The sequence below is a fragment of the Sander lucioperca genome, chromosome 19, assembly GCF_008315115.2.
Source record: "Sander lucioperca isolate FBNREF2018 chromosome 19, SLUC_FBN_1.2, whole genome shotgun sequence".
Taxonomy (NCBI): Eukaryota; Metazoa; Chordata; class Actinopteri; order Perciformes; family Percidae; genus Sander; species Sander lucioperca.
This window is the reverse complement of record NC_050191.1, coordinates 715,902-742,193: the sequence shown is the minus strand read 5'-3', so window position 1 is coordinate 742,193 and position 26,292 is coordinate 715,902. Positions and strand designations below refer to the sequence as shown.

At 40.7% G+C, this 26,292-nt stretch overlaps 1 protein-coding gene across 2 annotated transcripts in view; it reads left to right on the top strand.

Annotated features, from left to right (window-relative positions):
* Positions 1-26,292, top strand: part of ddhd1b (DDHD domain containing 1b) — a 44,048-nt gene that overhangs the window by 4,593 nt on the left and 13,163 nt on the right. For both annotated transcript variants that reach the window (XM_035995350.1, XM_031304584.2), the window contains exons 4-11: positions 3,750-3,897; positions 3,993-4,102; positions 5,624-5,730; positions 6,988-7,244; positions 9,145-9,217; positions 10,176-10,325; positions 10,635-10,699; positions 11,000-11,178. In XM_035995350.1, coding sequence (XP_035851243.1) covers positions 3,750-3,897; positions 3,993-4,102; positions 5,624-5,730; positions 6,988-7,244; positions 9,145-9,217; positions 10,176-10,325; positions 10,635-10,699; positions 11,000-11,178 — 1,089 coding nt within the window. The remainder of the gene's footprint in view (positions 1-3,749; positions 3,898-3,992; positions 4,103-5,623; positions 5,731-6,987; positions 7,245-9,144; positions 9,218-10,175; positions 10,326-10,634; positions 10,700-10,999; positions 11,179-26,292) is intronic.

The following is a 26,292-nucleotide window of genomic DNA, read 5'->3' as shown; positions in this document are numbered from 1 at the left end:
GCTTTTTTGACTCATGGCTTGATGCAATTGTCTGAGTGATATTGTATCAGTACGTACTCATAGTGTATCTACATTGGAAGAATTGTATGTACCTAATTGTCTTTTGAATCTTGAACTATGTATGTCCTCCCTGATAAAGTAAAAAATTAAAAAAGAAAAGACAAAAAAATTGCTCAGGCTGGAAACCTGTACGTTTATCTTCACAATTTTGCGGGAACCAATCACTAATTGGCTTATCCACCTGGCACGATATTGGTTTAAAACGATGACGATAGAGAAGCGACCAAGCAGCTTTTGTTTACATTCAACAAGCCGGCCACCGAAGCGCAGCACTCCATGACAGCAACCCGTTGACGCTGCTGTCGCTGCTACGTCACCCGGATCATTGGTCTGATTGGTTGAAGGACTATTCAATTGCTTACAGAGTCATTTGACCTATGCCCGTTGAACACGCCTCTTGTGCAGAGAAAATACAGAGCAGACTCCCCAGACTAATGTTCAATCTTAAAAGACTAAAGGCTGTGTTCAGCTCTGCATCAAATTATGCATCCTCTTGCAATGACAGTTTCACACACAAATAGAATCATATAGTCTGGCGTTATGTCTGACTGCTTTAGTGATCACTCAATTGTTTACTGTGTATGGAAAATCAAACTAACTAAATTGCCTCCAAGACTAATCAAAATCAGACACTATAGGAAATTGAAATTTAGATTTATTTATTAATGATTTGATTGCTATTAATGTGAATACAAATTAATACCTGATGTACAAGATGTCTGGGATTTTCTGTATTCTGAGTTTAATGATGTTGTGGATAAACATGCTCCTTGGAAAACTACTAAGGTCAAGGGTAAACATCGTCCTTGGATCAGCCCAGAACTTATGAGTTTGTTTAGGCAGAGGGACAAAGCATGGTCAACATTCCGTCAGACAAGGGATGGTGCTGATTGGGAAGTATACAGGCAGTTGAGAAATATGAGCAAGACAAAAACCCGTAATGCAAAATCAAACTATTATAGAGAATGTCTCACTAGTGATTTTAAGAATCCTAAACAATTCTGGAAAAAAATCAAAACCATTATTAATATATCAGATAAACATTCTATTATCGAATGAGAGTGGTCAATACAATACTGCATTACTCTTTATCTATTTCCAAAACATTCAATTATCATTTCTCCTGGTTTCTTTAGTAATATTTCACCTTGCTGTAGTTCCTTTTCGTTTAGGAAAATTTTACCAGCTGAAGTTCAGAAAGCCATTAATGAACTAAATGTGAATAGTGGTGCTGGACTTGATCGAATAGAAAACAGCTTTATTAAACTTGCTTCCCTGCTCTGAGTCCACTCCCAAGCCACGCCTACCGTTACAGACAGACAGTGAGACAGTCAACTCAATTCAACTGTGTTTTATTGTCATTTCAACCATATACACGAAACAACGTTTCACCGTGGCTCAAGTGGTGTTACACATTTAAAATATATAAAAACGACATACGAAACAGGCTACATTTAGTGCACACACATTATAGGCTCTGTAAAGTTCAGCTAATGCATTGGTAGCATTAGCGCTTGGTGGGATGTAAATACAGAGTATAAACACAGCCGTGAATTCGCGTGAAAATGTAGAATGGTCATTTAACAGTCACAAACTCCCCCAGCGGTGAGCAGTTAGTTGGATACAAGCACCGCATTTCTGCACCAGTCCGTGTTAATACAGCCCACCTCCACGAGTCTTACCTGACAGAGCATCGCTATCTGCTCGGAAGGCTAGCAGGCCTGTTAGCTGGATAGCGGAGTCCGGTACACTGTTGTTCAGCCATGTTTCCACAAAAACAAAAACACAGCAGTCTCTGCGTTTCATTGAAGTTGGATGTAGTCCAGTTTGTTGTCTAATGAGCGGACACTTGCAAGCAGGATGGATGGGACAGGTGGCCGGCTAGCGTTAGCTTTCCACCTAGCTCAAACTCCTGCCCTCGTTTTGCGTTTCCGCTTTCTCGCACACCGCTTTCGATGTCCCCTTCGGCATCGAGTGACACCGCCGGCGAGGTGTTGGTCTCTAGCAGGCGAAGCTCGCGTAGTGTGTCAAGTATTCCGTCTGTAATAAAGTTTCCTGCATATTCTCCAATCTGTACCAATGTATCCCATTGGTACACATGTGCGGTAGTTTGAATGCAAATAATTGCATGGTTGATGCTGAAAAGAGAGAGCCTGTTAGCTTAGTTTCAAGATGGCTGACACTCGACTCGCATTGGGTAGTGACAGTCCCAGCCCCTATGGGCGGGTTGAAAACATGCGGAACTAGCTGACTGTAGTCCATAGCCTCTGGGCAAAAATGCATCCGATGACTCTACATAATGATTTTTGCGTCATCAGAAGCTTTTTTCCAGACCCACAATACAGAGAAATCTAGTCTCAGGGGGACATGAGGGAGGGAAGCATGGTCATTCGAAAATACTACCGGGTTTCTACTGATACAAAGCTTTACGCTAATCAATGAATGAATCCTTTTAACACAGCATATAATAAATAAGTTCGGCACTATGCTCAACTCTACTTCTCTGTCCCTTGTGTTAAGAAAACAATTGGCAAAAGAGAGCAGCAGATTGGACCAGCAGATTGGAATAATTTCCCTGTTGAAATAAGCACAATTCTAATATTTGGTATGTTTAAGAATGTCATGTCTTGTCACGTTAAAATGGACTCTCATTGTTATCAACGATGCCGTCATTACCTATACCTACTGTTTATATATAATGTTCATACCCGATTGTAGATGGTGATCGACTCACACTTTACTGTTTATTTATTATTAGTGGTTGTAAAGTTTTGATGAATTTATGCAGGTGTTTTGTTTTTGCTTTTTTGTTTGTTTTTTTGTTTGTTTTCCCCCTGTTGTATGTACGTAGTGTTATTGATAATTGTATTCCTATTTTTATTTCTATTTTTATTTTGTTTCTTTTTTTTCCTGTCACTCTATTGTTATGTAATGATTGTGATATAATGTTGGGATACATCTCAAGGGGTTTATCCTAATAAACAAATTTGAACACATCAAATACATGCAAGTATAAGTATTGTACAAGTGCACATTCCTAGTAGATGACTTTGTAATGTCAATAGGGATTCTTCTGTTTGCCTAGTTATGTTTGAGATGGAGGATAAAATGATTGTCGCAGCTTTAACTTTCAGTCTAAAATGTAAAAGTTAAAGTAGGTAAAGTATGCTTTATCTGTTTTTCTGATAGCCTTCGTTCTCATAGATCTTACTACTACAACCAGTCTTAATGGATAGTATTTCATTGTCTCACCCGTGAAACAAAACACCCACATCAGTGCAGCCCTTAAGTTTGTTTACACAGTGCTTTTTTTCAGTAAGCATGCATAGTTATAGGGACACTGTTTCTAGAACAAGATGACGATTTAATCTTTAATTTTTACTAATTCCATTCATCTCCATTGAGTTGCGTTGGCAGAAATCTCAGAGTCAATCTCCAAACCTGGACAAAAAACAATTGTGTCTGTTCTGTGCATTGTGACCTTCATGGTCCATCTCAAGATCATGGTCATAATATATGGTGATATAGAGGGGTTTTAAAAAAAAAAGGTTAACGTTTGCCTTTTTGCCAGGAAACATGGTTTGACCACTTTAGTTTACTTGTTACTGGTTGGCAGTGTCAGATAATGACTAAACACAGGCTGTGGAACACATCACCTCAGGTAGTAATGTTCCGTCTCATGTACTCAGCCTCCAGCAGCGGGACGCGTCTCCATCGGGGATACGTGGAAGAGGCAGCACCTGAGGACACCCCACCTGAAACCACACACATCGTCTTTGTGGTGCATGGCATCGGCCAAAAGATGGACCAGGGCCGCATTATCAGGAACACCAGCATGTGAGATATCAAGAGGTTCCCAATGAGAGCACAGAAAATTGAAAAAGGAATCAGAATAACTCTTGTATAATTGTTTTGTCTTGGCTGGTGTGCAGGATGAGAGATGCTGCCAGAAAGATGGAGGAGAAGCACTTCTCTGATCGTACCACAGAGCATGTAGAGTTTCTTCCTGTTGAGTGGAGGGCAAAACTGGCTCTGGATGGAGGTATGCTGCACCTCAGCTAACAACCATTCTACCCAAATCGTTACACAGAAAACTGTAGTGGCATTGTGAAGGGTCTGTTCTATGTTAAATGTGTAAAAATGACAGGCAGGTAAAAATCAGTTATCAATCAATCAATTTTATTTGTCACATGAAATCATACAAGGTACAATTCCAGTGAAATGTAATCCTATCAGCTCCTTCAACTATTCATCATAAAATGTGTGTGTGTGTGTGTGTGTGTGTGTGTGTGTGTGTGTGTATGTGGGGGGGGGGGGGGACACACCGTTTTGAACCACTCTCTGCAGGGTAGCGGTCTTGTTTGTTGCTGTTTCCATACCAGGCAGTTGTGTTTCCTGTCAGCACGCTCTAGAAGATGCAGGAATACAAATTGTTAAGTATTTAAGGGGATACCAGGAATTCCCCCAGGTGTCTGAGGTCTCTGCCTTGCCTTTTTCACTACTGAGTCAATATGCAACACCCAGGTCAGACCCTCTGTGATGTGGACACCAAAGTACTTGATGCTGTCCACCCTCTCCACTGTGAACCTGTTGATATTAAGGGGGAGATAGTTCTTTCCCTTCTTTTTTTCAAAGTCACTATCATCTCTTTAGTCTTTCTGACATTCAGGAGTAGGTTGTTGTTCTGACACCAGCGGATCAGGGCCTCTACTTCTTTTAAGTAGCCCCTTTCATTGTCTGTGATCAGGCCCACCACAGCTGTGTTGTTAGCAAACTTGATGGTGTTGGAGTCGAAAGTGGCTACGCAATCATGTGTTTACAGGGAGTGCAGCAGGACTCAGAACACAGCCCTGGAGTGCTCCAATGTTAAAGATGAGGGTGGAAAAGGTGTGTCTGGCTATCTTCTCCACCTGGGATCTGCATATCAGGAGGTCAAGGATCCACATGCACAGTGATGTGTTTAATCCCAGGTCCTTGAGCTTTGTGACGAGCCTGGAGGGAACTATGGTGTTAAATATTGAACTGTAGTCAATGAACAGCAATCTCACATAGCTTCATTTTGTTTTCCAGGTGAGATAGTTTGGTGTGAAGGATGTGGGCAAAGGCATCAATTGGTTTATTTATTTAAATTAGTTTTTTTTGTGATTCCTTGTCATGGACAAAAAGGTTGATCATTGTGACATTCTGACTGAACAGAGATGCTTGATGTGATATCTCACATCACAGGGTCACCAAAATCATTAGGACTCATCTTCTGTGACTATGAACTGTCAATTCTAAATTTCATTTCCCAGTAGTTATCACATATATATATATATATATATATATATATATATATATATATATATATATATATATATATATATATATATAAAGTGTTGGACAGATGTCATTAACATTAACTTCTGGTCGTAAAAAACATGAAAATATGTGTTTATATATGAATATATCGCAGATCAGAATCACTGTTTTTTCACTAGAATATGAAACAGTATTAAAAAAGAAATAATTTTTCTCTGGGAGCATCTGACCGTTGTGTATTTGTATCTTTTTCTCCTTGCAGACACGGTGGACTCCATCACCCCAGACAAGGTGCGAGGTCTCAGAGACATGCTGAACAGCAGTGCCATGGACATCATGTACTACACCAGCCCTCTGTACAGAGATGAGGTTAGACTGTGACTATACTACACTACAGCTTTCCAGTTCCCTTTAAGTAACACATCGAGCCTGAAGTATAGCCTCATTCTGTCTCCTCACACCTGTGTTGCTGCACTTTGTTAACATGCTGGTGGTTTGGGAGTGTTATCCCATGAGCCCGAATCAACTTCCCTCAGGCACAACTAGATCCTGACTAAACTGTTTTAATCCAACATGGCTGCATAGCACTACATTATGGTCTACTTCCCGACTTTGAAAAAATAGATGATTAATCAAGACTCTAAAGCATCAAACATAACCAAATGTATTTGAATTATTGACACAATTAAAAATAGCAAAAGAGGCACGTATCTCACAATTCTTTGTGTGTTGTTGTTGTGTGTCAATGGAGGACAAAATATGACAAGTCTCAATAAATAAATATATAAATAAATATGGAAATAAATAAATAAATGTATAAATATAGCAACAAATAAATAAATACAGAAATAAAAAATAAAAGAGTAGATAAAAACATGTTTTCAGCGTGTAGCTCTGAGGTTCTGCTTGTTGTTTCCTGTAGCAAACAGATTTTAAGAACAACAACACAAAGAGAGCGGAAGGTGAGGGACATCCGGCGATTATCCTGGAACTGTCGTTGATCCATACTACTGTCATGCCAACGTTAAATCACACCCTCTCGTGTAATATTGCTTATAGGTTGGATCTATCTATGGATAGAGTATCTCACCTGCTGTTCCTCTTTGTCTGTAAGGCAAAAATAGTAGATCCAAATCAAGCACACTCCTTTAAAGCAACACCAAAGATTCTTTTGTACCTTAAAAATAATGTTTCCAAAATCGTTTCAGTGGTTCATCAACTCGTAACAGGATGAACAGCACTTCTGCATTCGCTTTGTGGCCCTCTATCAGCTATAACCGCACTATTCAAGTTTGCCAGATCGGGTAGCGGATCTGTAGTTCGAATGAGACATGAGAAACGGACTGGACAACTTGACTGTAATGGACAATTCCGCTTCCAACCTGTAGGTGGACCAAAGAGGACAAGTGCTTTGGTGTTGCTTTAACCAATCATTAACATATGGAAACAGAAATACAGAAATAAATAAATGTAGGTGAACAAAAATGTAAATATAGATTTAAAGCATTTATTTATTTATGTCCCATTTCATTACAAACTTTTTTATATGTATTTCCATATTTATTTCCATATTTATTTATACATTTATTCATGTATTTCTCCATATGTGTCTTTCTGTGTATGTAGATAACTAGGGGTTTGACTCTGGAGCTGAATCGTCTGTACTCACTCTTCTGCTCACGAAATCCAGACTTTGAGAAAAATGGGAAGGTGTCCATAGTATCACACTCACTGGGCTGCGTCATCACTTATGACATCATGACGGGCTGGGACCCTTTGCGCTTTCACCATCAAGAAGCGCCAGACCCTGAGGAGACAATGGTCTGCTGGCCGAGTGATGAGGAGCACTACCTTCAGGAGCAGCTAAGACTCACACGCCTCAGGTACTGCACAGGCTATTTTTCTGGAGCAGGTGAGGAAGTCAATTCCACTTCTGTTTTGGTGTAAAATTTACCTAAAGGTGAAGGTACAGAAGATTCCACTACTTGTCCACATTTGTATTGCTTAAGCAGAGGTAATATTTATTCAATTCAATTAAATCCATATTCCCAGTGGATTTTTGCATGTCATATCATTTGTAGCAATATTGCAAGAACAAAGGAGAGTTTAAACAACATAGTCTCACTCCCCTGGCGGCCTGGGTTGGGACCCCCCTTTTCGTCACTTTTTGACGCTTTGGGTCGGAACCGATTTGGCGTCATTTCTCAACATGCAGGAAAAACCACTTAGTTAAGGTTAGGAAAAGGTTGTGGGTGAGGTTAAAAAATGTATGTTTGAGTGACATGCGGGACAAGAACGGGACATTAACCCCGATCTCCTGGGTGAAAGTCCTGTGTTGTTTTACTTATCCACCACCCCATAACTAATAACCCAATTACTATCTAATATGCAAAAGCCAAAAAGAAAATAATAATAATAAATAATAATAATTTCAAAATTAATTTTGCCATGCAAAACAAAATATTACTCATAACAGTCAGAGTATTTTTAACGTACTTGGAGTGGTCTGGAGTAGGACTTTAAATGTAGAGATACAGGAAACTTTAGAATTATGTTTCCTCAATACCTATATAATAGATAAATGGATAGGATAGGTATATAGGATATATGTGATGTAATTAATTTAAAGTTACAGAAAACACCAAATTACAACTAAAAAAGATACCGTAGAATGGTATAGCTGTAGGTGGAATAGATGCAAATAAAATTGTGTATAATTGTGTGCTGTAGCACAGTGTAAAGACAACTGAGGAACCCAACAACCTCATGGTGAATTCACTCCGCTGCAAATACATTTACTCCGCTTCACTTTACCCGTCTGTGTAGAGCTGTAGGCTTCTTCAGTACTGCAGAATTGTTGCTAATTCAAAATTGATTAGGAAAATACCCTCATTTTGTTCTGAGCTTATCAAAATTGCAACAGCAAAGCGTCCTCCTACACTGTAGTGGTGTTTTGCATCCAGTTTCCTGTACCTTTAAAATTATTAATTTGTAATTAGAAAATAAGACTCAAAAATCTTGAAAAAATTGAGCATTTTGTGTGCTCAGACCACCTATTTATTGCAAACACAAGGCAAAGTTGGTGTTTTGAGTTGGTAGACACCTCACGAAAACCACAAAACACTTTTCATGTATGTTAAGTTTTTACCAATTTTGCTTTTCTCTACAACTTGATATTGAAATAGTCACTGGAACACAACTTTTAATTTGATTAAAAAGAGTTTATGAACTCAGATTAATGGTTTAGTCTGGCAAATAATGTTGTTCACGTCACTGAATGTAATCAGGTTTTTGCAGAAACCTGGGGTGGTATGTCATGGGGTTGTGTATTTGTGGTAAGGGGCTTCAAAGTGCTTCAAGAGGTGAACCTGTTTTCATCTCTCTCAGAGACCTCAGCCTTTCTCCCCCATTTCATCAGTCTGCTGAGAGGGGATGAGAGATCATCATGAGATCATTATGCTTGTTCAGACTCCATCTGCTGATTATGTATTCCTTATACAAATAATGTATTCAGCCTCTTTACTACTTTGCACCCACCTACGTAAGAATTTCACTACTTATCGTCACACAAATTGCAGTAGTTGGTTGCAGGGAGTAGCAGCTCTGACCAAAAAAATCTGTCTTTTGGAAAATTAGGTATCATTTGATTAAATTAAGTTTTATTTGAGTTTACACTAGCGTATGCCCTTGGATAAGGTTTACCCTTTCAGTGACAGACTGCCCAACAAGCATGGCACTTGAATTGGAGTTATTTTATTCTGTATATACTATCCATCATCCCAGGTTGAGTGACTTGGAGGATCAATTCCAGCGTCTGCAGACCTCGTCTTGTTCAGTGCCAGCCTTGAAATTCAAGGTAAAGTTGACAAATGTTTGACTGCTTTATCTGTCACTGTTTGTCACCGGCCACTGCCAGCCATTTCCTGTTCAGCATGTGTCCAGATATGGTTACAACTATAAGGTTCAACACTAACTTTTTTTTTACTGTAAAAAAATTAAGGAGCACATAAAAACTTTAGGGGCACAATGAAAGTTGATCAAATAATGTGTTTTTCTTTAATTAAAGAGATATGAGGAGACATTAAAAAGTTTCATTTGTTTGAGTAGAAAAAGTATACTAGGACAATACACGATACAGGCTGTGTACACAAGTATTTGGGATCGGAAAGAGAATTTGGTTAGTTTTTTATCCGTTTATTATCATATTTATTAGTCCATTATTAGTTTTCTTTGTGATGTAGGCTCTATGCGCAGCACAAAAATATTTAAGTTTTTCATTTCTCACTGAATCTAGACAAACCCCTGGAGAATTATATCCAGTCAGCTTTAGAGTGACTTAGCCCACATAGGTAACTGCTATTAGCCTACTGTTGGTGTACAGTGATACTTGTAGCTAATTTGTACAATGATACAATCATGTTATGAATACAAACCTATTTTCTGTTGATCAATAAATTGTCAGTGATGTTGAATATACGGTAGTGGTGTAATGGACCACTCCCACGGTTGTGAAGCGTGGATTAACTGCCAAGTATAACCATCATAGTGTGAAATACAGTTTTATAATTTGAGCTTTAAATGCATTGCTTGACGGTTTTAAGGCGGATCATTTGTATGCGGCTTTCATACGGGACGCAGCAGGAAGACGCCGCCTTGCAGCTTGTTTAGTTAACAGGGATAGCAATGCTGCTAAAGCTGCCGCAACTGTGGTTAGACTTTTTAAGCTCTGTAGGAGCAGGTAGGGGCTGACAACTTTTCAAGGGGAGTGTCTCTTATTCTCTCATGTTGAATTTAGCCTGTTCTCTATGTTGCAGGTAGAAAATTTCTTCTGCATGGGCTCTCCTCTTGCTGTTTTTTTGGCATTGCGAGGAATCCGGCCTGGAAATAATGGTGTGCAGGATCACATCCTCCCCACATCTATCTGCAAACGCCTCTTCAACATCTTTCATCCCACAGACCCTGTGGTGAGCTACAGCTCCCACAACTGAGTGTGTCACTATTCTGCTTAGATTGCAATCATCACCCTCTTTTATTATCTATTATCTGTCTATTATTGCCTGTTGCCAGATGTTTAGGAAGTAATGAGTATAGTGTAATGGCTAACAAACAGAAACAAACCTTTCAATGGATACTTTTATAAATCTGTGGTGTTGCTATTAGATTACACAGCAAAACAATGAAAACTAGACAAGCTGGCAATTGCGTTCAAATAAAATGTGTAGAAGTAATGTTGTGAGACTGCTCAATTATTCATATTAGTTTGTTTGTTTCAGGCATACAGATTGGAGCCTCTTATCTTAAAGCACTACAGTAACATTGCACCTGTTCAAATCCACTGGTAAGACTCTCCTGTTAATATTTTAAAGCAGTGGATACTGTGATCTATTGAATTGTTTCATATTATCCACCATTTTTGTCTATCTTTTTGTTAATCTGTTATTTGTAAAATAATTTTGTTGCTCTCAACAATTTACAATAAGAACAATGGTATAACAAGCTTAAAAAAGGATTAAGTATCATGTTTCAGTCTGTTTGTTATTATGTAACCCAATTTTCACTAAAGCTACAGTATGCCTAGTTTAATGAAATTACAGCTGAAGACAGAAGGACCTGAGGTTGATGTGGATGTGATATGCAGGTACAACACCACCAGCCCAACACAGTACACTCGGATCCGGCCCACACTGCTCAACCCCCCAAAGGAAACAACATCAGTCTCAGACTCAGAGAGCATCCCAAGCCCCTGCACTTCCCCGCCCCAGGCCAGACGCCACTATGGAGAGTCCATCACCAACCTTGGCAAGGCCAGCATCATGGGTGAGCACACAGGGAGGGTAATGGCTGCATGAATGGCAGATGCAGTTGAACATTCAATTCAATTTTTTTATTTATTTATATTTTATATATGTATAATTTACCTTGAGCAGAACCTAGGCTCTAGGGTGGGCAGCCATCTGCCTCAACCAAGACAGAGAGAGAGAGAGAGGAGAGAGAGAATAGATGCACAGCAATAACAATAATAACATAAAAAAGGCCCTTACACATCAGGGACGTTTCTTGTGTGATTAATTCGCACATCATATATTTTTTCTAACTGCTGACAACTTACTCACAGAACATGAATATTACACGGCGATAAAGCAACGTAATTTAATTTTCAACAAGGTTGATTTTTCTGAGCTTTCACCCCGCAAATAAAGACATCAACCAATCATATTTTGGTCCTATCAAGCTTGACAAAGGCAGCGTTTACCAGAGACAATCTTTCCGTTCTTACCTACTTTACAGTAAAAGCCCTAGACATATGTTTACCACAAAATAGCTCACAGAAGCTTAGTGTTATCTTTTCCTGCTGTGGCCTGATTGTGGTCGTCAGCTGTCTAGCAAAGGGGTAGAAAGGGCTGGAGTCTCCCTGGAGCTAACCCCGTCACTTCACACAGCAGCTGGGGAAAGCTGCAGCATTTATTTGTGCTTAAACTTCAGATTCTAGCTGTACATTCACTTGATATCTTACGGAGCCCCGGAAGGGTCGCGGCGAGAATTTTTAAGGGGACTACTTTTGCATTCCCTCGCAATAAGTTTTGCGTTACCTCGCAATAAGTTTTGCGTTACCTCGCAATACTTTTTGACTTTCATTCGAGTCACAGTGGCGGATCTAGAAAATTTTACATGGGGTGGCAAAGGGGTGGTGAAAGGTCTTGGCAGGGTGGCATTGGAAGACGGTACACTGTGTAGTGTTAGACATTTCTGCAGCAGTCTATCGTTGTAACGGTCACCAAAGTGGTTAGCTAGCACCTAGTGGCTAATATTCACGGGAGAAAAAATCATCTCTTTGGTCTGGGAACTCACTCTGACCGTTTATTCTGCGCATGCTCACAATAGCATTCAAGTGCACGCAGGCACACACGTTCTAATATGACGTCACTGCGTATTTAACATGGCTTTGCTACTCATATTATCAAATATGCTGTTATATGTTTATAGTGGTAAACAAAAACCAAAATACATAACTCCAAAATAAAACATCTGGCATACTGCCAGTTCACATTACTCTCCAAACAAATACCCCTTGAACCTCTCAAACTTAGCCTTTGTCACTGGCTTGGTAAGGACATCAGCTACCATGTTCGCAGTAGGGCAGTATTCTATAGATATTTTCCCTTCTGTGTGTGCAGACCGTACTAAGTGATACTTTATATCTACGTATTTGCTTCTTTGTCTGCATACTGGGTTTTTAGATAAATCTATCGCCCCTTGGTTGTCCTCATATATCTTGACTGGTACATGCTGGTTACAACTATCTATTCCTTTAAGCAGTTGTACAAGGTACATACTCTCTTGTGTAGTGGCTGCTAGTGCCATATACTCAGCTTCACAGGTGGATAGTGCCACCGTTGGCTGTTTCCTACTCTTCCACGATATAACTAGACCATTCTCAGTTAAGCTGAAACAGTATCCAGTTGTGCTCCTCCTATCCTCCTATCATTTTTATCAGCTGCCCAATCAGCATCACTATATCCCTCAAGTTGTAGGCTTTCCTCACATTTCTGGTAGTGTAGTTCTTGATCTATAGTACCCTTTAAGTACCTCAGTAGGTTTTGCTGTTGCCCAATGCTGTTGCTTTGGTTCTGCTAGGTGTTGTGATAGTTTACTAACAACCCAGCTCAGGTCAGGTCTAGTACATGTCATAATGTATATCAAGCTACCTACTATCTCTCTATATCCTGTTGAGTCAATAACTTCACCCTCACTGTCAAAGTTTAACTTTTGCTCACATGGGGTGGATCTTGGTTTGCATTAGAGTTTATATTCTCTGCCCGAGCCCGGGCCGATTTTTTTACGCCGCTATGATCGGGCCGGGCCGGGCCCTTGATCAAGCATTTGTGTTTTTTTAATCATTACTTTATTAGCCTTATTCGGTGGGGAGCAAGCTATGCCTCTCCAGCTTCTCCCGTAGCTGTGGGTGTATGTCCTGCACTGACTTGAGTGTGAGGTAAACTGTGCTGATATCGTGTCTCTCCGCTCTGCAGTACTGTTGTCGGCCAGTGCGTTGGCATGCAGACCGTGGCGAAGGACAATATTAATTAGGTGATCGAGACAAGAAAGTCTCCTATATGGTTCCAGGGCTTTGATTATGTTGCTGCCTTGATCTGTTACCCACACTATTCAGCTGAGGGAGCTAGGGTCGAGTTTTTTTTTTTCCGTTTCTTCATTTGGATCCATTTGCGATCCATTCCATTCTGAATAAACAAACAGCGCAGTTTACTTGCTTCGTCCTTGTTGCATTACCAGTATTTATTAAGATAATTCTAAACAGATTTCTTTAGTTCAAACAACTCGGAATTGTAGTTGAGAACGTCAGTTATAACAGGTTTAAATCGGGCTCGGGCTCATAATTACAGTTAATATGTAGGGCCGGGCCGGGCTCGGACACAACGTGCACAGGCTCGGGTAGGGTCGGGCTTGATTTTTTGGGCCCGATCTAAGCTCTAGTTTGCATTCAGACATTCCAAATTTCGCTAACATCTTCTCTATGTGTCTCTTTTGAGTCATTTTGATCTCTCCCTCAGTCTGTGTGAAGTCTTTAAGTGGACCCATATCTTTCATCTTAAACCTTCTCTTCAACATTTCTTTTACATCACTGAGTAAGGTGTTAACCAACAGAATCACTTTCTCGTTCTCAGATTCTCTGCTGTAGACACAATGATCAGCATCATTTTGTACATAATCATTCTCTGTAAGGTGATCATGTAGTAACTTGTTCCAGTTACGCCCGAACTGTTTTAAACCATACAATGACTTATTGAATTTACACACTAAGTGTTCTCCTGTTTTTGACTTGATCTCAAAACCTTCCGGTTGTTCCATATATACCTCACAGTCCATTGAAGCATGGAGGTAAGCAGTCTTCACATCCATTTGGTGTAGGGTAAGATCCTCCTGTACAGCCACCTGCATCAATGCTCAGACAGAGGTCATGTTGGCTGTCGGTGAAAAAGTCTCTTTATAGTCAATCCCTTCTAGTTGACCATATCCTTTTGCGACTTATCTGGCTTTACAAGTCTCAGATCCATCTGGGCTCTCTTTCACTGCATATACCCAGCAGCCTCCCACTGCTTTTTTGCCTCTTGGCAGTGGGGTCAGTGAAAGTCTCATTCTCTGTCAAAGAGTTCATCTCCTCTTTCATCGTGCCAGTCCACATTTTTGACTTCTTAGAGACCATAGCCTCTCTAAATGTTTTAAGTACACCATAAGCCACTCTGTAGAAATAATCTACGTTTTCACTTTCGTCATTATTATGCTCAGCTTTACACTGGTACTCCTTTAAGTATTCTGGAGCCTTTTTCTGTCTTGTAGGATATCTCCTTTCTCCCTGTTCTCTCTGAGTACTATCTGTCTGGGTCGGACCTGCCTCAGCAGTCTCCTGAACACTGGACTCTTTACTCTCCTTAGGCTGTCTCTGACCCTGGTTGACTATCTTCGGTGGTGTATTTTCGTAACTCTCAATGTCATCCCCCATGTCACAATCCGTCTGAGTCTGGCTATCTGCGCTATCTTTGGTGATGAATTTCACCAGCCTATGTTTTAGGACTTTTCCTGTCTCAGGGTAATACACGTTATATGCTGGACTATATTTATCATAGCCTACAAAAATCCCCTTTTTGCACCTAGAATCCAGCTTCTTTTTATCCTGCTTATATGCGTAGCATTCTGAGCCAACTATCTTCATGTTAGATAGATCAGGTGTTTTCTGTGAAAACACGGTAAGGTGTCTGGTCTAGCCGCTTACTGTAACACCTGTTGCGGATTTGAGCTGCTGTCTGTACAGCATATGTCCATAATTGCTTTGGGAGGTTACTCTCCAATAGCATGCATCGTGACATCTCAAATAAGGTTCTCCAGCCTCTCTCGGCAGTTCCGTTCTGATGAGGTGAGTAGGGTGCACTCGTCTCGTGCCTTATCCCGTTGCTCCTAAGTAAAGACTGGAACTCCTGCCCGGTAACCTCTGTGCCGCTATCAGATCTTATGCACTTTATCTTTCCAAATGGAGCTACGTCTGCTATGAATTTTTCTGTAGCTTTTGTCGTGTCACTCTTTGCTTTGATAAAGTATGGAAAAATCATCCCACTGTAATCATCAGTAAATGCTAGTGCATACCTGTATCCATCTTTATCTGCTGGTTCTATAGGACCGCATAAGTCTGTGTGTACTAGCTCTAGTACAGTTGTAGCTTTAGTGTCTACCTGTCTGTTTCTGCTTTGTGTAAACTTGCCCTGTGTGCATATTTCACAGTTTTGATTAGACAGATTTGTTTCCCTTTTATCGTCATCCCTTTAACCACCTTTTCTAATTTTGCAACATCATCAAAATTACAATGACCAAGTATCCTATGCCACATTTGAATGTCATGACAACCATACACCATTCATTTTCTACTGTGCTAAGGTAATACAGCCTTTTTACTGCACGTGTAACAACAACATCAGCCAGGTCCATTTTCTTTCCTCTTCCCCGTGACATTGTTGCCCCACTAGTCTTCATCATGTTGTCTTCTTCTACATTCTTCTACACTTCTCCCATATTTTTCAGTACTCTCATAACTTCGCAGTATTGTTTTAAACTCGCCGAACGTTACAATGTCATTTGTCTGGGTGACATGCACAACGAATGGCTTGTATGAATCAGGTAGGCCACCTGAAGCCCAACACTAATATACTCGTCTGCTCTTCTCAATGACGTGAATATAGTCTCTGCTCGATTAATATAGTCAGTGACAGTTTCATTATCCTCATGGAGCTCTCAACGTTTGTCCTTTCCCGCATAGTGCTCTCGAAGAATCTCCAGTGCTCTTCTTCCATCACGTTTCACGTCCCTCATTACCAATGACAAACTCTTGTTGTCCAGACATTGCACTAGCTCTGCATATGCCTCTCCATTTTTTGCCTCATTTTCCGCGAGAGCTGCTTCGTCTTCCTCAGCTATCTGCGGGTCCTCCAAGATAACTTGTCTGAGGCCACGCAACTCCATGTGCGCGAGGAACCTCGTTTCCCAGAGTTCGTAATTTTTCTCATCACCGTTGAATAAAAGTCTGAACCACCTTTGGCCTGCATTACTGGGCCCATAACCTGTAGTGTTAGACATTTCTGCAACAGTCTATCGTTGTAACAGTCTCCAAAGTGGTTAGCTAGCACCTAGTGGCTACTATTTACGGGAGAAAAATGACAGACCGCCATAGTCTCTTTGGTCTGGGAACTCACTCTGACCGTTTATTCTGCGCATGCTCACAATAGCATTCAAGTGCACGCAGGCACACATGTTCTAATATGATGTCACTGCATATTTAACATGGCTTTGCTACTCATATTATCAAATATACTTAACACACGGAAACCCTCATATTTACATATGAGAGTTTCCGTGGCTTGGGTGGCAAAAGAGGAAAAACTGTAAAACTGCGTAACATGATTCTATCATTTGTTTGACTTTTTGTTTGATCAAAATTACTGATAAAGTAAGACAAATAGAATAGAAAATATAATAGAATGTGTCTTATTTTATCAGCAATTATGATCAAACAGAAGGTCAAACAAAAGAAACTGTAAAACATCATAAGGTAATCTATTTATATACTGTATGTACATATTTATATATCTAACCCTATAACATATACAACAGAATAGAAATAGCCAAAAACTGAAAACATGTAATTTTACTGAGTGATATGACATGTTATGCTACTGTACTGCATTTTATATGGAAGAAGAATAAAAACATACCATGTGGTCCAGGGGGAATTGCAGGCCTACCCTCTTCCTCCCTGTCATCTTCATCTGCCTCCTCCTGACCACTCCCTGCCTCTATCCCTCTCTCTGAATCTGCAGCCTCCTCTTCATCCCTCACAGTCAATTCTTCCTTTTCCTTTTGTCCTTCACTTATTTCTCCATCTCCTTCTGTGGCCTTCTCCTGCTCTACCCCTCCTGGTCTGTCCAGTTTACTGCCTTCTCCTTCTTCATTTCCCTCCTTCTCTTCATCTTGTGCACTTCTCTGAATTTTCTTTGCAAAAAACTGGCAATATCTTGACTTTTAGCCTACCTTTTCACTTTTAGGCTCCAGCTAATCTCTCTAGCTATTCTGGCCTGTAAAAATCCAGATGAGAAAAGCTCTGGTTAACCTTGTGTTACATTACAGTGTATGGCCCTGTAGCTAATAAGTAGGCCTAGCCTATAACAAATAAAAAATCAGAAAAGATTTATCACATGCAGTTATGTTTAGACTAGCCTGCTTAATCCCATTAATGTTGTATTTGTTTTCCCAGTTTGACAGTAAAGGATGTAACCTGGTTTAATTTGTGCAGCCTTATTACTGTGATATGTGAGAGTAAGTGGATTTTATAGTAGGCTACTGCTACCTAAACACCCAAACCACTAATCAAATAAAAATGAGCAAGCACTGTGTAGTGTGTTGTAACGTAACGCCACCCTCTGTAAACGTTATGAATTCAAACATGCCAGGTTTTAATATTTTGTGTTAAGCTGTTCTTGTCTTTACTAAAATCAAAACTAATCAAAGGGCAGAATGCTCTTACGAATCACGAGGGAGCGATTTCACTTTTGGCTAATGTAACAGACTCGCTGATATGTGTACATGTGTGTTTAAACTTCACCTGGGGAAACTGACTTCACCTTCAGAGGCACGGGGGCAGTTCATTCGCTCCAATCTTTGCCGGGATGTAGGGCCCCCATACCGCAGCAGACTTGCTGTGTGCGAGTCAGACTATGCAAACGCCGTTCTACACGTTTGATGCAGGGACGAAGTATTTGAGGGGCAGGGGGCTAAGATTACATTTACAATTATTATTTATTAAAAATGATTATAAATGTATTGTTGGTTTCAATGTTTTGAGAAGCTTGTGGACATAGTGGCGGTTTGTTTTCACAAGTCGGGAAATATTGAGGGCGTGAGCCACAAGGTCTACAGTACGTTGCCGTTGCAAATATCCCATTAACAGTGCTTGAGTAAAAGGGCCAAAACTGGTCTACGTTGACTATAGCACCCCCTAATGGCCGATCTTCGCCAAATTTGGTACAGAGCCTCAGAGCGGCATGCCGAACAAGCATCACAAGTTTCGTGTCGATAGCCATTACTACGGCAGAGAAATTGCAATCGCAAATGTCCCATTTGCATGCATTGAGTTATTGGCCAAAACACATAATTGTTGATTATAGCGCCCCCTAAAGTCCGATCTTCACCAAATTTGGTAGAGAGCATCATAGTGGGATGTTGAACAATAATAATAGTTTTTTGCTGATAGCATTTCATTTAGCCAACATATGATAACGTTTGTGTTTGGTAGCTAGCTAGGAAATTTTGTTTGGTCATCAAATGCGCATACTTTAACGTAGCAAAATTCTTTTAATAACTTTTGGTCAGGTCCATCTGGAGGCGCTACCGGTTTGGTACAAATTGGTTGCACAGCCTAGGACGAGTTCGAAAAAGTTGATTTTGCACATATTGCGAAAAAACTTCTTACCAGAAATGGGCATGGCCTACATCATGTGATTCAACTTAATTCAAGGAACACATGGATGTAAGGTTTTCTAAAGTGCAATGTGTACTGTGGGAGTTAAAGGCCAAAAAAACATTATAGCGCCACCTAGTGGTCCACATGTGTAATTTTTGGTAAGTGAGGTCCATGAGCCGTTGTACATCTATCCTGTAAATTTAAAGTAAAGTTGCTCACATCAGTGTAAGTGGTGAATCCAAATGTGGGTCCCATAGGCCACATCCACTTTGACCAATCAGTACCCCACTGTAGAGGTGGCCTCAGGAGTGGCCCTAGATGGTACCCTTCAAATTTCGTAAAAATCGGATGAGCCGTTCATGAGATATAAACTTTTTGTACTTGTAGCGCCCCCTAGTGGCCAATTTTCGTAAAATGTGTGGGGGACCTCCAGAGGGTCATGGCAAACAAGAATCTAAAGTTTCGCATTGATAGCATTTATTTTGATCGAGATTTGGCAATGTTGGTGTTTTCATAGTTAGCTACACAAATTTGTTTGTGCGTAATATGCACAAGTTTTATCCTATAAAAATTTTTTAATATCTTTTTGTCAGGTCGGTCTGGAGATACGTGCCAAGTTTCGTGCAGATCGGTTCCACGGTCTAGGAGGAGATCGAAAAAGTAGGTTTTTGATAAATCGTGCTTTTTCACGCATAAAAGTCTAGGCGGAAATGGGCGTGGCCTATATCAGGCAATTCAGTTGGATCCAGGGAACGCGAGGATATATGGTTTTTGAATGTCCGGTGTACGGTGTGGGAGTTTTAGCACCAAACGCGTTTTTTCTGCTATAGCGCCAGTGGTGGAAGTGGGTCAATTGTTGCGGCTGAGGTCCTTGCGGAGTTTTGGACCAGTCCTGAAAATGGCACACACCCCACCATGTACGGTTTAGGCTGTAGCGGGAGTTTTAGGCGGAGAAGAAAAATGGAAAATAATAATGGAAAATCCTTAGGAAAACAATAGGGTTCCACAGCCCTGCTGTGTGAACTGCGTAGCTTTGATACCGCGGTTCTCCCACCCCTCGGGCTTGGACCCCTAATAACAGGTCACATCTGGTCGCTACTTCACACGTCCCTTACAGCCCATATGCAGACACCAGACCGTGATGTAATTGTTGATTTAAATCTGATGTGATTAAACAGATTTGTCCCGCACAGTACAGGAATATAGACTATTACAGGTAGAAAATGAAACGCAAAAGTAGTCCCCTCAAAAAATCACGCCGTGACCCTTCCGGGGTCCGTAATATCTTCAGCTAAACTCTCCTCTGTCTGATTGCTTTCTCTACTCCGCTCACAGTGTATCTCCTCTTGCTCGCTTCAGCAGCATCCCCAGAAGGACCTCAAACTGTCCCGAAATTCATTCATTCAACCTTTTACCATTTACCTTAACATTTACCAACTCTTGCCCTCAGGGAGACGTTAAAGATGTCTAAAAACAAGTACTAGTAGATTTAGGAATAGCTTGAGAGATGAGAGAGTGTTTGCTATGAATGATGGGTGAGAGGCATTGTGTGTGTGTGTGTGTGTGTGTGTGTGTGTGTGTGTGTGTGTGTGTGTGTGCGTGCGTGCGTGCACGTGTGCGTGTGCATGCGTGTTTGTAATTAATGTGTTGTGAGATGAGTTTTATATATACAGTATGTGTTACATTGTTGATGATGCACCTTACTAGAGTGGCTCTACAATTTCATTGTACTCAAATGCAATGACAATGAAGGCATTCAATCATTTCAATCAATTCAATCAATTTATAGTTGAGAGATCATTGAGGGGCAGCCCTCATTTACTTTTTATTTTATTTATTTTTTTACTGCAAGACAGAAGAATAACATTAACAGACAACAATCAAACACAATCAAACACAAAGCATGTGTGTTAATGTGTTCACGCGCGTGTGTGTGTCTCTACTTGATCACACTATATAATTTACCCAAGACCCAACAATTCCCAGAAGAGCAAGCATGTAGTGCAACAGTGGCGAGGAAAAATCCTTTTAGGCAGAAACCTTGAGTAGCGAGGAAAAACTTCCTTTTAGGCAGAAACCTCAGACAGACCTGCATCTGCCGGTGCGGGTTAGGACACAGAGACACTGATACAGATATAGAGAAATATGATTCATAATAATTATAGAAGTTTGTATGATGAACAGTGGCAATTATAGTAACAATAAAGAGAATGGAACTATGACTAGAAATAAGAGCTGTAGCAGTTCAGTGCATAGCAGGGAATAGCAGGGCGCCGAGCAGGACCACGGCGGCAGCTGCAACCATGATTTAGGTGCCACCCCAATCCAAGGTAAACTGCGAGGCGAGAAAACATTAGGACTGGGGAATAAGCTCCCGGATCTAAGTTAGTAACAAGCATTACTGGGACATGAATGCACACAGATGGAAAGACAAAGGATTGAGGAGCTCAGTGTGTCAAAGGAAGTTCCCTGGCAGTCTAGACCTATAACAGCATAACTAAGAGCTGGTCCAAGGCAAACCTGAGCCAGCTCTGTGAGGGTTGGTAGATGAATCTGACGATATGAAGAAAAGCACAAAAGAGAAGGGGTGCCGTGTCTGTAGATATACACCTTCCCCCGCCGGTCTAGGCAAACGCTGCAACTCCTCACTCCCTAACTATAAGCTTTATCAAAGATGATAGTTTTAAATTTACTCTTAAAGGAGAATTCCGGCCAATTTTTACGTTAATCTTGATCGCGATAGCTACGCAAGTACTTTCGATAGAAAAAACCCCGACCCGAATCAGTGCATGCAACACGGAGTAGCTGCAGCTACGTACTACAAGCGTCCCCTGAGCTAAAACGGCAGTTGTCGGGGCATGTTTTAGAGTGCCTTTGTGCCTGGCCAGACACAAAATGCAATTAATATGTCTGTGCCACATGAACAGGTGTCAACAAGATGCGTTTTCAACTCAGACATTGTTTAAATTCACCTAACCTGGTCCCTGTCTCGATCCTGCCGGTAGCTAGCTTGCCCTGCTAGCTGATAGCCGTTAGCTGCTAGCTGCCGTCCGGTGGGTGTATTCAGACAGGCTTGTGTGATAATCATCCCAATAACAATCCACAGAGCGGCGGTGGTGTGGCTATGTCCTCCAGAGGACAGGTCATGTCACATCTTGAAGTTTATTCCCCCCTTAAAAAAACAGTAGTGCGGTAGTAGCTGCTAGCTGCCCTCCGGTGAGTGTATTCAGCCAGGCTTCTGGGATAATCATCCCAATAACAATCCACGGAGTAGCGGTGGTGTTGCTATGTCCTCTAGTTACTGAAGGCTAGCTTTAGCTTGTGCTTGGTGCAGCAAGTTCATCTGCCTGTTGCCCCTCTGTCTGTCTCGCTCTTTCCAACTCTTGTGAGGCTAGTTCTTCGTCTGTATACTCAGGTTCGAATAAATAACGACGACCATCAAACTCAAAAGGCTCTTCCGTCTGTTGTATATCTGCTATATTCTTCATAGTTACGTTACTCCAAGCTTCTTCCCTTGTAAACAACTCCACTCTTCACTCTTCACACACTACGCTCCGATCTGCACACTACTGTTTACCTTTTCCTTCTACAACTGAATTCCTAGGAGACAGCGCGATGCTACAGCTAAGCTTCAGTAACGCTATTACTGTGCAAGCCACAGACATCGTTTATCCCATTTCCATGTAGTTACATAGTCACTGATATGGTCATAACCACTACAGTGGTCAATTACCTATTTTTGAGGGGGAAATAATCTAAACTTTTCGCTGCGAAGGCATGATCTGTATTATGCAGGACATCCACAAGACCACCGGGCGCTCTGGGATTTTTGTCGGCTGCGGCAGGGGGACGAAGGCTGCTTGCCTGGCTAAGGGAACTAGCTACCACACAGATCGACACTGGCAAGCCTCCTACTCACCAACACCAGATCGATCACACACAAAATGGATGAGCTACAAATACAAGCGGAACTGCTGCGTGATGATTTTTTACAAAAGCCTGGCTGAACACATTTATCACGGACGGCAGATAGCAGCTAACAGCTAACAGCTAGCAGCTAGCAGCTAACAGGCCAAGCTACCCACCGGCAGGATCAAGACAGGGTAGGTGAAGTTGGCTAAGATCTCTGGATCGAGAGAGGTTTTTTTTAAAAGCTACTTTCAATGACTGTGGTACATAACCTGTTAATAAAGACATATTGATCATATCTAGTAACAAAGTGTTAACCAAGGGTAAAGCTTCTTTAAGTAGCCTAGTTGGGATGGGGTCTAAGAGACAGGTAGATGGCTTAGCCGAAAAAATCATCATTAGCGTTAATTAATGAAGGTCAATAGGAGAAAAGCAGTCTTAAGTATACTGCATGTCAGGTCTTAAAGCTCTTTCTAGCAGTCCTGTGTTTAAAGGTAAACCTTTAGAAGTTGAGTGCAAGAGTTGATGAATTTTATGTCTAGTTGTTATAATTTTATCATTAAAGGAGCTCATGAAGTCGTCACTACTCAGAGCTATAGGAATACATGGCTTAATAGAGCTGTGACTCTCTGTCAGCCTGGCTACAGTGCTTAAAAGAAACCTTATTTTCTTCTAATAACCCACTGCGCAATGTGACGTCGAAGTGACGTCTTTTCTATGTAATTTTTGGACGTCCAATTTCAGTCCACTGAAGGGGTCGTTTTGTAACGGCAGGCGACGTCTTTTTTCGATGTCTACCGTACGTCTAATGTTGACGTCCTGGGGACCTCCATGTAAAAGCTATTTATAGTCCAAATGTGGTCGTTTGTGGACGTCTTTTCAATGTCAAATTTAGACTAATTTTAGACGTCGTTTTAATACTACTTTTATAACTGTAGTCCCATGTTTCAAGATGGTGGAGGACATGTTTTCTGTACCATGTGATAACTTCCCTGTGTAGCTTTGTTTGGCTCAGCAGCTAGTTTCAACAGGAAATGCATTACACCTTTGTATGCGCAGTGATGGGAATAACGGCGTTACAAATAACGGCGTTATAAATAACGGCGTTACTTTTTTTCAGTAACGAGTAATCTAATTGATTACTCTTCCCAGCTGTTTTTTTTCATCAGACCAACTAGATCTCTGAGTCTGAGCCGAGAGGCAAAGACTTTTTTTTACTGTTGTTCCTTGGTTAGTGGGCAGTGCACGACGCAAGCGCATACATGCTTACGATTGGCTGAGGTTGAGTAAAATGTCATTGTAAGCCAATCAGAGGTAGAGTTGGCGGGTGTTCGAAAGCACGCATAGTCGGACACACAAGAACAACACAAGCGATTCAGTCAACGAGAGAGAGACAGGTATGGCGTTATATGAAATCAAGGAGAGGGAGAGAGTTAACTTTTCCTGCTACAGATTTTCCACCGTGGTCAGAAAGAACAGGGGAGACACTTTGTTTCTCTTACTATATGACTCTAGAGTCGGTACTCGCTCGAAAGCTAATCCCCGTCACTCTTTCACTTCTCCCTCGCTCTATCACCTACTCCCCCCACACACACACACACACATGCCGGCTCGCCGCACACACCAGCGCACAAGTATAAACATCAGGCCACTTACATTATTTGCACTACAAAGAGTGTATATATTTGTTATTTATTTTTGGTATAGTGTTAACAAGCATAATTTAATTTTGCCCAGTTGTGGCCGGTTGAGGTGTTGTGTTATTTGTATCGATCCACTATATAAAAATAATATCTACATACATGGCATTTGATTGGAGGTTAGTCTCACTTTGTCCCACAGCAACATTAAAATAGTTTAGATTTGTGTACATTGTTTCTGTTAATAATGTATTGTTTTAAGTGTCCATTTCATTATAATATTCAGATTTATCATAAATAATTGGACATGCACATGTATTTTAAGTTCCATTAAAGAGGGGTAGGTGGAGGTGGGGTCACATTTGAGCATTTAAAAATTTACTTGAAAGTAACGCAATAGTTACCTTCTGAAGTAACCAGTTACTTTAATAATTTGTAACTGAATAACTAATTTAGTTACTTTTTGGAACAAGTAACTAGTAAGTGTAACTAATTACTTTTTAAAAGTAACTTGCCCAACACTGTATGCATCTCCAGTTATCACCTGCTGCTGAGCCAATCAAATGGAGTTTTTGGAAAATGATCTGGAACAGTAACCTGTACCAGAACCAGTAACCTTCTGAAATGGGACTAGATCATTTTCCAAAAACTCCATTTGATTGGCTCAGCAGCAGATAACTGCTATACAAAGGTATAATGCATTTCCAGTTCAAACTAGCTGCTGAGCCAAACAAAGCTACAGGAAAATTAACTGGCACAGAACACATGTCCTCCACTCTCTGGAAACATGGGACTACAGTTATACACATACACATACAAATAAATTCCAATTCATTACTGTCATTTCCATCTTTATTCAAAAATGAATTGCCCTAAATGGCATCAGAAGGGCACCAGACATATCAAGCACAATGTACAATTTATAAAGCACTTTTCAGGGTACTCAAAGACAATTTACACAAGTTCAAATTATTTTAGAAAATAGCACACTATAACACATTAAAAGCTATTCTGAAAATAAAAAACCTTTTGAAAATGTTGCTAGATTTTGAGATAATTAGCATACATTGGTCTATACTAAGGGCTAATGTACAAAAATACTATTAAAAGCTTAAACCAGTGTTTTTTTAAAGTCTGAGACTGTGTGCTTCCCCTCAATCAAAGAGCTGGGGCACGTTCAATCTCAAAACAGCACGTTTCCTGGGAATGGTGTGCAACAACTTGAGTTGTTTTCTCTCGTTTGGCGGGTGTGTCTCTCAGTTATTAGCCAATAATAATAGAAGTGTTCTAGGTGATACCCAATCAGTAGAGATGTGTCTGTAAACCCGTGGAAAAAGGTGCTTGCGCACACAACAGGATGTCCAACGCACCCTGTTTCAGTTTTTAAAAAAACGTCACTTGCTTAGCCTTTCTCAATTTTTTTATGCCTATGGGATCATGATAATGTTATTTAAACATAAAGACACTAAACAATTTAGCCAAGAATAACATTTATTTATTAAGAAAATTCATTATTTTTCTTAATCTGTAGGAGTCGCTGAAATATACAGCATTTCTCTCTTTTGACTACACAGTTGTGAGCTGTGTATCCCTGCTTCACAACAGCAGTGTGTACATGTTGGAGAACAAAAACTGATTGTCACACTAATACTACTGAACAAATTCAAGTACTGCTCATCATATTGTCCACTGTCCATCATAATGTCAATTATTTCAGTAAAAAAAAGGCTGTCTCTGCTATAGCCTCTACTCCAATCTGTTGCCAGTCGGGGAAGTCCTTGATGGCCCTCTCAGCATTGGAATCAGGAAAGTAGGATCCCTCAGTGCTGCTGCTACTGCTGCAAGAACAAAAGATTTGGG